This window comes from Heptranchias perlo, chromosome 4 (assembly GCF_035084215.1).
Source record: "Heptranchias perlo isolate sHepPer1 chromosome 4, sHepPer1.hap1, whole genome shotgun sequence".
Classification (NCBI taxonomy): domain Eukaryota; kingdom Metazoa; phylum Chordata; class Chondrichthyes; order Hexanchiformes; family Hexanchidae; genus Heptranchias; species Heptranchias perlo.
In genome coordinates this window covers 4,742,880-4,754,811 of record NC_090328.1, presented here as the reverse complement: position 1 = coordinate 4,754,811, position 11,932 = coordinate 4,742,880, and the positions used below count along the sequence as shown (strand labels likewise).

At 50.9% G+C, this 11,932-nt stretch overlaps 1 protein-coding gene across 1 annotated transcript in view; it reads right to left on the bottom strand.

Moving 5' to 3' along the window:
- Nucleotides 1-3,173: 3,173 nt before the first annotated feature.
- phf24 (PHD finger protein 24) overlaps nucleotides 3,174-11,932 on the bottom strand; it is a 38,133-nt gene continuing 29,374 nt past the window's right edge. Inside the window, exons 4-7 of the mRNA XM_067982091.1 lie at nucleotides 10,362-10,372; nucleotides 10,133-10,299; nucleotides 5,515-5,616; nucleotides 3,174-3,936 (exon numbers count right to left, since the gene is read on the bottom strand). Coding sequence (XP_067838192.1) covers nucleotides 3,840-3,936; nucleotides 5,515-5,616; nucleotides 10,133-10,299; nucleotides 10,362-10,372 — 377 coding nt within the window. The 3' untranslated portion in view covers nucleotides 3,174-3,839. The remainder of the gene's footprint in view (nucleotides 3,937-5,514; nucleotides 5,617-10,132; nucleotides 10,300-10,361; nucleotides 10,373-11,932) is intronic.

The window sequence follows — 11,932 nt, the reverse complement described above, 5'->3', positions numbered from 1 at the left end:
CCTTATTCAATACCTTTATTACAGTCTTAACACTTTCATGTCAGAGTAAGGCTTGACCATTCAGTAATATACAGTCACATAGCAACAATGGCTTCGATATCTGTGCTTGGCGATTTAAAAAGGCAATCAAAGAAACTGCGTCAATGAATCAAACGCCTTTCCAACAGCAACTTGCATTTATATAGCGCCTTTAACATAGTGAAATATTATCAATCAAAATTTGACACCTTCCCAAACACTCCGAGTGTAGAATCCCACTGAACAGAACCCCTTCCCATCCACTCCCAGTGTATCGCCAACCTGCTATAGGATTATCATCGCCCCCTGTAACACCGTCCCCCCCTGTAACCCCCCCTGTAACACCGTCCCCCTCTGTAACCCCCCCTGTAACACCGTCCCCCTCTGTAACACCATCCCACCCCGTAACACCGCCCCGCCCCGTAACACCATCCCACCCCGTAACACCATCCCGCCATGTAACACCGCCCCGCCCCGTAACACCATCCCGCCCTGTAACACCATCCCACCCTGTAACACCATCCCGCCCAGTAACACCATCCTGCCCCGTAACACCATCCCACCCCGTAACACCATCCTGCCTTGTAACACCATCCCGCCCCGTAACACCATCCTGCCTTGTAACACCATCCTGCCCCGTAACACCATCCCACCCCGTAACACCATCCTGCCTTGTAACACCATCCTGCCTTGTAACACCATCCTGCCCCGTAACACCATCCCACCCCGTAACACCATCCTGCCCCGTAACACCATCCCACCCCGTAACACCGCCCCGCCCCGTAACACCATCCCGCCCGGTAACACCATCCTGCCTTGTAACACCGTCCCGCCCTGTAACACCATCCTGCCCTGTAACAGCGTCCCGCCTTGTAACACCGTCCCACCCTGTAACACCGTCCCACCCTGTAACACCGTCCCACCCTGTAACACCGTCCCGCCCATAACACCATCTCGCCCTGTATACAGTCCTGCCCTGTAACACCGTCCCGCCCTGTAACACCATCCCGCCCTGTAACACCATCCCGCCCTGTAACACTGTCCCGCCCTGTAACACCATCCTGCCTTGTAACACCATCCTGCCTTGTAACACCATCCTGCCTTGTAACACCATCCCACCCTGTAACACCATCCTGCCTTGTAACACCATCCCGCCCTGTAACACCATCCCACCCTGTAACGCAATCCCGCCCTGTAACACCGTCCCACCCTGTAACACCATCCCACCCTGTAACACCATCCTGCCTTGTAACACCATCCCGCCCTGTAACACCATCCCGCCCTGTAACACCATCCTGCCTTGTAACGCAATCCCGCCCTGTAACACCGTCCCACCCTGTAACACCGTCCCACCCTGTAACACCGTCCCACCCCGTAACACCATCCTGCCACAGTATCTCCACCCCACCCCTCTACAGTATCACAATCTAGCACAGTATCACCATCCCCCCATGGTATCACCAGCTCACTGTTACCCCATAATCTGCTTTGTTCCAATGAGAAAAGCCTCAATTTTTAAAGTTTTTCTTCATATTTGTATTTCCTTATACCAGGCAGCATCCAAGATATCTGTGATGTACCCGCCCCAAAACCTCAATATCCTTCCTATAGTGTGGTGCACACGGTCCTCGAACTGAGGTCTGATTAAGGATTAATATCAGATCATCATTACCTCTTGGCTTTTCTGTTCTCTACCTCTTGAGTTAAATCCTAGAATTCGAATGTTTTATTTCACAGCCTTATCGACCTGAGGTGCTGCCTTTAATGTCCTGTGGAGCCCCAAACCCCTCTGCTCTTCCCCAGCACTGAGCCGACTCCCATTCAGTGTATAATTAATGCCGTCACCCCCTCACATTTACTGACACTCAATTCCATCTCCCTCTTTCTAGCCCAATCACCATTCTCATCAATATCCCTTTGCTGTTTCCTTTGGTCTTCTAAAGATGCAGTCATGCCCTGCATACCAGTGTGTGTGAGACCGCAACAAGCAGATGGAATGTGGTTGAAGCTGGAACTGCATCTCTTCAAGGTGCCCTGGAACAGTTAGATGTTCTTCGTGGAACCTGATAGTTTCTGCAGGACTGAGGAAGTGTCATCTGCAGGAAGCAACCGGCTAGAGTTCAGTATTGGAGATCTGCAAATAGATACTTCAGGGTTTTCCTTGATTACCACAGAGAATTTATACAGAACTTTCCTTCTGGAGATTAAATGGGTGGGGTAGAGTCTATGATAGGGGAGAGTGTACATGGGCTGTGGGAGGAGATTAAATGGGTGGGGAGAGTCCATGATAGGGGAGAGTGTACATGGGCTGTGGGAGGAGATTAAATGGGTGGGGAGAGTCCATGATAGGGGAGAGTGTACATGGGCTGTGGGAGGAGATTAAATGGGGGGGTAAAGTCTATGATAGGAACATATGAACATAGGAACAGGAGTAGGCCATTCAGCCCCTCGTGCCTGTTCCGCCATTTGATAAGGTCATGGCTGATCTGTGATCTAACTCCATATACCTGCCTTTGGCCCATATCCCTTAATACCTTTGGTTGCCAAAAAGCTATCTATCTCAGATTTAAATTTAGCAATTGAGCTAGCATCAATTGCCGTTTGCGGAAGAGAGTTCCAAACTTCTATCACCCTTTGTGTGTAGAAGTGTTTTCTAATCTCACTCCTGAAAGGTCTGGCTCTAATTTTTAGATTGTGCCCCCTACTCCTAGAATCCCCAACCAGTGGAAATAGTTTCTCTCTATCCACCCTATCTGTTCCCCTTAATATCTTATAAACTTCAATCAGATCACCCCTTAACCTTCGAAACTCCAGAGAATGCAACCCCAATTTGTGTAATCTCTCCTCGTAACTTAACCCTTGAAGTCCGGGTATCATTCTAGTAAACCTACGCTGCACTCTCAGAGGGGAGAGTGTACATGGGCTGTGGGAGGAGATTAAATGGGTGGGTAGAGTCCATGATAGGGGAGAGTGTACATGGGCTGTGGGAGGAGATTAAATGGGTGGGTAGAGTCCATGATAGGGGAGAGTGTACATGGGCTGTGGGAGGAGATTAAATGGGTGGGTAGAGTCCATGATAGGGGAGAGTGCACATGGGCTGTGGGAGGAGATTAAACGGGTGGGTAGAGTCCATGATAGGGGAGAGTGTAGATGGGCTGTGGGAGGAGATTAAATGGGTGGGTAGAGTCCATGATAGGGGAGAGTGTACATGGGCTGTGGGAGGAGATTAAATGGGTGGGTAGAGTCCATGATAGGGGAGAGTGTACATGGGCTGTGGAAAGAAGAGGCTGAAAGGAGGCTTGGTTAATTAGTAGAGAGGGACACAGCTGTGATCCTTCAATAAATATTAAGACATAGTCCCTGAATTTGAGGGAGAGTGATCTCCATTAGTAGATTAATGAGGCAAGCAAGCTGATTCGAAGGATGCAGGCCTTTAGTTCCCATTGAGCCCTATACTGGAATGCCAAATGGGAGCACTGGAAATTGAGAAACCTTTATATACTAAGAGGTATTCCCATCACACTGCCTGGGGTGCCGTTATGTACATGAATTATATACGACAGAATATTTTAGTGAATTCCATTCAGGCATGCCTTGGGAGGATAATAGAGTGAGTGCCAAAAACACAGTGCAGAGCTGTAGGGGAAAGGACAGCTGTGTTTGTTGGAAAAGAAAAGCTTTGTAAAGGTTCAGATCCCTGCGCCTGAGGTGTCCCTCCTTCATTTGATGACCCCTCCCCATCCATACTTGATGTTTTGTCGAGTTGGAGGGGGGAGGGACTACAGGCCACGGCCAGAGGTCAGACGTCTTCTCCTCAAGCGTTACGCGGTAGGTCGGAGGTGAATCGCCGCGCTGTTAGGGCGAGCAGCGAGGACGTAGATGGCGTTTTCCTTCAGGAATGTTTTCCAATCCACCCGTCTGCGGAGAGAAAGAGGAAACAGTCAGAAGTTGGGACAAAGGGCTCGATCAGAGAATGGTTTCACTCTGCGCGCTGTGCTGGTGGGTGGAAATAAAGAATAATTCGTTTGTTTAGCCCCATTTCAGAGAAATATCTCGTTTCCATGGTGACAGAACCTCCAGCTCTTTACATGGGAAGTGAACTGTGTACAGATATGGGAAGGAGAATGAGAAAACCTAGTCAGTAACAGGGGAAGAGGCAGAAAAAACAGAGACGGAGGGGCCAGAAAGTGAAAGAGGGCCCAAGAGAGGGGTTAAGAGAGGGGTTAAGAGAGGGCCAAAGAGAGAGATTAAGAGAGGGATTAAGAGAGGGGTTAAGAGAGAGGTTAAGAGAGGGATTGAGAGAAGGATTAAGGGAGGGATTAAGGGAGGGCCAAAGAGTGGGATTAGGAGAGGGCCAAAGAGAGACAGACGAAGCAAAACGCGCGCATGTGCGTGTGCGTGTGTGTGTGTGTGCATGCATGTGTGTGTGTGCGTGTGTGTGCGCGCGTGTGCGTGCGCATGTGTGGAGTGTGCAACCAATAACCCCGGAAGTGAATTCCACAGCCTCACAAACTGTGTGTGAAGACGTTTCTCCTGCTCTCTGCTCTAAATCTCATGTTTAATCTTGTATATAGGATCCCTCATTCTATACCCCTCAACTGGGAATGACTTACAGGCTGGAATCTAATTGAGTGCTTCAGGTGGTTTAAATAAGAAACAAAAGAAACATAAGAAATAGGAGCAGGAGTAGGCCATACGGCCCCTCGAGCCTGCTCCGCCATTCAATAAGATCACGGCTGATCTTCAACCTCAACTCCACTTTCCTGCCCGATCCCCATATCCCTTGGTTCCCCTAGAGTCCAAAAATCTATCGATCTCAGTCTTGAATATACTCAACGACTGAGCATCCACAGCCCTCTGGGGTAGAGAATTCCAAAGATTCACAACCCTCTGAGTGAAGAAATTCCTCCTCATCTCAGTCTTAAATGGCCGACCCCTTATCCTGAGACTGTGCCCCCTAGTTCTAGACTCTCCAGCCAGGGGAAACAACCTCTCAGCATCTACCCTGTCAAGCCTTCTCAGAATCTTATATGTTACAATGAGATCACCTCTCATTCTTCTAAACTCCAGAGAGTATCGGCCCATTCTACTCAATCTCTCCTCATAGGACAACCCTCTCATCCCAGCAATCAATCCAGTGAATCATCGTTGAATGAGGGATCCTATATACAAGATTAAACATGAGATTTAGAACAGAGAGCAGGAGAAACTTCTTCACACACAGAGTTTGTGAGGCTGTGGAATTGAAGGTTATAGAATATATAAGATTATAGGGTTATAGAATAACGGATACCCCCGGGAGTGAGTTACAGGCTGGAATCTAATCGAGGGGATCAGATGTTTTTCCCCTGCTGATTTTTCCTGTTTTTGATGAGGGTCCATGACAATGCCGGCTGTTGCCCTTTGTTGGTACGACGTAGCTCCACGGGTGAGCGTCCCTTTCTGATTCCACACCACCCGATGTCCTTTGTTGCAGGATTCTCGTTTTCCACCCACCTGTTCTCCTCTTGGCCCCGGTAGAGCAGTGACTTGTCCTGGGCTCGCCCGCGCCCCCTGCTGGCTGGGCTACTCTCCGATATGGGTCCAACGTGACTGATACTGGCAGAGGAACAGAAAGGGCCCGTTATCATTCTCACGATGCCAAGGGCAGTGACAGCAGAATTGAACAACGAAACTCTCCTAACATCTCCGTTTGTTCAAATGGCAAAGCATATGGGATCCTGGGGCTTCATTAATAGAGGCATAAAGAACAAAAGCAAGGAAGTTACGCTAAACCTTTATAAAACACTGGTTAGGCCTCAGGTGTTCAATTCTGGGCACTACACTTTAGGAAGGATGTCAAGGCCTTAGAGAGGGTGCAGAGGAGATTTACTAGGATGGTGCCAGGGATGAGGGACTTCAGTTATGTGGAGAGACTGGAGAAGCTGGGATTGTTCTCCTTAGAGCAGAGAAGATTAAGGGGAGATTTGATAGAGGTGTTCAAAATCATGAACGGTTTTGACAGAGTAAATAAGGAGAAACTGTTTCCAGTGGCAGGAGGGTCGGTAACCAGAGGACACAGATTTAAGGTGATCGGCAAAAGAGGGGACATGAGGAAACATTTTTTAAAGCAGAGTTGTAATGATCTGGAATGCACTGTCTGAAAGGGTGGTGGAAGCAGATTCAGGAGTAACTTTCAAAAGGGAATTGGATAAATACTTGAAGGGAAAAGATTTGCAGGGGCTATGGGGCAAGAGCAGGGGAATGGGACTAACTGGATAGCTCTTTCAAAGAGCCAGCACAGGCACGATGGGCCGAATGGCCTCTTCCTGTGCTGTACCTACTATGATTCATAATACCTCGAACAGCAGCCCGGGTGGAGCGCTGTTGTGGTTTTGGGGCTGAGATTCCTGGGGTTGCGATTTCTCCGGTTACACTGTGATCATGCCTGGCTGTGCCCTCCAGCGCTGCCCCTGTCCGAGTTTGTGGGGTTCAGTGTGATGGCGCCTCGTCAGAGTGGATGCAACTGCCATTTGGGCGCAATGTTTTTTTTTTAATTCGTTGTCGCTGGCAAGGCTGGCATTTATTGCCCATCCCATAGTTGCCCTGATGAGATGGGAATGAGGCTTCTTCCTGAACCACTGGTAGAAGTTTGATACAACTGAGTGGTTTGCTCGGCCACTTCAGGGGGCAGCTAAGAGCCAACCACATTGGTGTGTGGGACTGGAGTCACATATAGGCCCAGGCCGGGTAAGGACGGCAGGTTTCCTTCCCCTAAAGGACATTAGTGAACCGGTCACTTCTACTGGTACCAGCTTTTTACTTCCAGATTTTTTTAAGAACTCAATTCAAATTCTCAAGCTGCAAACCTTTACCTCTGCTCGTACTCAAAATACGCGGCCGGCCGATTGTAAACAAATCACTCGGGTGAGAAGTTATCGTGGATGAAAACGACCATGGTTTGACCTGGCTGGTTCTCCTCCCCCTGACCGGTTTTAAAAATGCTTTTGCCAAGTACTTTCCCACAGTCAGTGCGCCTTTAAATTTCACCAACAGAAGTGCCCGATAAACAATTAGAGCACGAATGTGTTGGCGGTTCCTCATGTCATTGATAAATACAGGATAAAGAGGCAGCTTAATTACATGTGATTACACAGCCTTGGTTAATATGGTAATGAGCACATTAAAGGTCAGTTGAATGGTGCCAAACAAAGTCGCTGCTGCCGTGAAGCATTTGTGTCCTGTTCAGGTACCTCTCTATTTTCATCGATAGAAAATATATGTTGAGAGTACGCAGCTGTCTCCCTTTGTCGACAGATGCAAAACAACCTTAAAATGCTGGGTTTCTTCTGAATTGCAGCGTAAAACAGACGAGAGCTTTCCAATCTGCAAACTTCCCTGACCGAACAACGAATGTTGAGACGGCTGTTCAAAAAAGCACATGGGATCCTGGGCTTTATTAATAGAGGCATAGAGTACAAAAGCAAGGAAGTTATGCAATTAGGGATGGGCAATAAATGCTGGCCTCGTCAGCGACGCCCACATCCCATGAACGAATAATTTTAAAAAACGCTAAACCTTTACAAATCACTGGCTGGCCCTAGTTTGAGTATTGCGTTCAATTCTGGGCACCACACTTTAGGAAGGATGTCAAGGCCTTAGAGAGGGTGCAGAGGAGATTTACTAGAATGGTGCCAGGGATGAGGGACTTCAGTTATGTGGAGAGACTGGAGAATCTGGGAATGTTCTCCTTAGAGCAGAGAAGGTTAAGGGGAGATTTGAAAGAGGTTTTCAAAATCATGAACGGTTTTAATAGAGTAAATAAGGAGAAACTGTTTCCAGTGGCAGGAGGGTCGGTAACCAGAGGACACAGATTTAAGGTGATTGGCAAAAGAACCAGAGGGGATTAGGAAAATAAATTTTACGCAGCGAGTTGTTATTGATCTGGAACGCTCTGCCTGAAAGGGCGGTGGAAGCAGATTCAATAATAACTTTCAAAAGGGAATTGGATAAATACTTGAAGGGGAAAAATTTGCAGGGCTATGGGGAAAGAGCAGGGGAGTGGGATTAATTGGATAGATCTTTCAAAGAGCCGGCACAGGCACGATGGGCCAAATGGCCTCCTTCTGTGCTGTAAGATTCTATGATTTTATGATTTTATTGCCTCTTTTTTTTTTGTAGCTATGTTCAGGTCAGTGACCTGCCCTGATGACTCCTTTGGATGAAAAATTCCCACCGACTATCCTCCTCATCCCAGATTTCCTCATTATTTAAGCTTGTGTGCCCTGGGATTTGAATCCTTCACCACTGTGAACAATTTGCCAGCCCCCCTCCCCCCACCCCCCACCTCATGGTGAACACGGGATGATGGGACCGGGTAATGCAGGGGGTGCAACACACCGCCCCAGACTCGTTTGTGGTGTTTTGCTGCATGAAAATAAATTCATCGGCCTTGAGGTAATTTGCACCTTGGTGGGTGGTGGTGGTGGAGAGGGAGGGAGTTGGGGGGGGGGGGGAGACGATGGGGGGGGGAGGGGGGAAGGGTGGTGGTGGGGGGGTCGGGGTGGGGTGTTGGTGGAGGGTGGGCTGGCGGGGTGGGGTGTTGGTGGGGGGAGGGTGTTGGGAGGTGGGCTGGGGGCGGGTAGGCTGGGGGGGGGGTGGGGTGGTGGGGGTGAGGTGTTGGTGGGGGGGTGGGCTGGGGGGTGGGGTGTTGGTGAGGGGTGGGCTGGGAGGGTGGGGCGGTGGGCTGGGGGGGGAGGGTGTTGGGGGGGTGGGCTGGGGGGGTGGGGTGTTGGTGAGGGGTGGGCTGGGAGGGTGGGGCGGTGGGCTGGGGGGGGAGGGTGTTGGGGGGGTGGGCTGGGGGGGTGGGGTGTTGGTGAGGGGTGGGCTGGGAGGGTGGGGCAGTGGGCTGGGGGGAGGGTGTTGGGGGGGGTGGGGTGGTGGAGGTGGGGTGTTGGTGGGGGGGTGGGCTGGGGGGATGGGGTGTTGGGGGGGTGGGGTGTTGGTGGGGGGAGGGTGTTGGGGGGTGGGCTGGGAGGGTGGGGGTTGGGCTGGGGGGGTGGGGTGTTGGTGGGGGGAGGGTGTTGGGGGGTGGGCTGGGGGGATAGGCTGGGGGTGGGGTGGTGGGGGGTGAGGTGTTGGTGGGGGGTGGGCTGGGGGGGTGGGGTGTTGGTGGGGGGAGGGTGTTGGGGGGTGGGCTGGAGTGGGTAGGCTGGGGGTGGGGTGGTGGGGGGTGAGGTGTTGGTGGGGGGTGGGCTGGGGTGGGGGGGGATGGCGGGGGGTAGGGGGAGGCGGGAAAAATACCCTTGTGCGGTGAAAGTCCCACATTGTGGGCTGTGCATCTCCTGTGGGGCCAATCATAGTCAACGTTGGGAGCAGTGAACGAATGTGTGACCTTTCACTGGAGAAAGCAGATAAAGAACGAAAGGACTTGCATTTATATAGCGCCTTTCACAATCTCAGGACATCCCAAAGCGCTTTACAACCAATGAGGTACCTTTGAAGTGTAGTCACTGTTGTAATGTAGGAAACGCGGCAGCCAATTTGTGCACAGCAAGATCCCACAGACAGCAATGTGATAATGACCGGATCATCTGTGTTTTATTGATGTTGGTTGAGGGATAAATATTGGGCAGGGGAGAACTCCCCATCTCTTCTTCAAAATAGAGGTCATGGGATCTTTTACATCCACCTGAGAGGGCAGACGGGGCCTCGGTTTAACGTCTCATCTGAAAGTCGGCACCTCCGGCAGTGCAGCGCTCCCTCAGGGAGTGTCAGCCCGGACTTTGTGCTCAAGTCTCTGGAGTGGGGGCCACGATCTTGTGACTCGGGGGCGAGAGTGTTACCCAGTGAGCCACGGCTGACGCCTGTTAGCACGATACACAAATGCAGAAAATATTAAAGGCATGAAAACTCGGGGTGGGGGCGGAGAGGGTAAAATTCAGTTTCGGTGGGGATTGGCTGCCCATTGTAAACCCTGCCCTGATTTTCTTTGCTATTGTAGTAATTGGATAGAAAAAAAATCGGGTGGGATGTATGATGAGCCCCCAATCCAAGGCCGCCTGATTTACGCCCCTCCCACCGACCAAAGTTGAACTTTAACCCCAACGAAATCTTCTGATTGAATTGCCCTCACCTGACGTTGCAGGACTGAGACTCCTTGGGGTTCTTGTGGAACCAGGAGTGCTGGGCTCTCTTACACTCGCTCCCCGTGATTAATCCGTCACGGTTCTGGTCCAGACTCAGGAAATAACTCCGAGCCCTCTCCTGCTCCTTGGCGGTCAGCATCCTCAGCAACGAGTTCTGGGAAGGTGCAAAAAAAAACCCAGATCACACTGGTGAGGAAAGTCAGTGAAATATCAGACAGAACCTTCGCCTAACAGGGGGAAGAGAATCTCATTACAGACAGCTTTCATTTCAATTGAGAATCTCCTGGTCAAGAGTCCAATGCCGTAGTGTGCAGCACACCAAGGTTCATAAACGGCTCGGAGAGAAGATGAGGCAAGTGAAGAAATGGTGGTTAACTGACACCAAGTCTCTATCCCATCCCCTCTTCTCCCCAGCCCCCACATCCCCTCCACAACCCCTCTCCACATCCCCTCCACAACTCCAACCCCCTCTCCCCATCCCCTCCCCCACACCCCACCCCCTGCCCCCACACCTGCATCCCCTCCCTGCATCCCCTCCCCCACCCCCGCATCCCCTTCCCCCGCAGCCCCTTCCCCCCACACCCCCCATATCCCCCACACCCCCGTATCCCCTCTTCCACTCCCGCATCCCCTCCCTCCTACACCCCATCCCATCCCCCACCTCCGCAACCCCTCCTCCCACCCCCACTCCCCTCCCTCCCACCCCCGCATCCCCTTCCCCCACACCCCCTGTAATCCTTCCCCCCCACACCCTCGTAGCCCCTTCCCCCCACACCCCCGTACCCCTCTTCCACACCTGCATCCCCTCCGTCCCACCCCCACATCCCCTCCCTCCCACCTCCCGCATCCCCTTCCCCATACCTCCTATCCCCCCCCCAACACCCATATGCCCTCCCCCACACCCCAGCATCCCCTTCCCCCACACCCTTGCATCCTCTCCCCTCATCATGCCCACCCCCACATCCCCTCCCCACCCCCACCTCCCTCAACGTCTGACCCATCTCCTCCTCATCTCCATATCCCCTCAAATCCTTCCCCACAAGTCCCTGCCCCAACCCACCCCAGCCTCCCCCCTCAACACCTCGCTGCCTGGTCCAGCTCGATCACCATCCCCACAACCCCCTCCAATCTTTGAGCAATATTTAAAGGGACCCTCAGCTTGCAATGAGAAAGGATTAATTAACAATCTTGTTGTGCGGGGTCCCTCAGGGAAGAGCGACCATAACATGATAGAATTCTTCATTAAGATGGAGAGTGAAGTAGTTGAATCCGAAACTAGGGTCCTGAATCTAAATAAAGGAAATTACGAAAGTATGAGGTGCGAGTTGGCTATGATAGATTGGGGAACTTTACTAAAAGGGATGATGGTGGATAGGCAATGGCTAATATTTAAAGAATGTGTGCAGGAATTACAACAATTATTCATTCCTGTCTGGCGCAAAAATAAAACAGGAAAAGTGGCTCAAACGTGGCTTACAAAAGAAATTAGGGATAGTATTAGATCCAAAGAGGAGACATAGAAAATTGCCAGAAAAAGCGGCAAGCCTGAGGATTGGGAGCAGTTTAGAATTCATAAAAACTGACTGTAAAAGCTTCTATAAATATGTCAAGAGAAAAAGATTAGTGAAGACAAATGTAGGTCCCTTACAGTCAGAAATGGAATAAATTATAATGGGGAACAAAGAAATGGCAGAACAATTAAACACATACTTTGGTTCTGTCTTCACAAAGGAGGCCACAAATAACCTTCCAGAAATGTTAGGGAACCAAGGGTCTAGTGAGAGGGA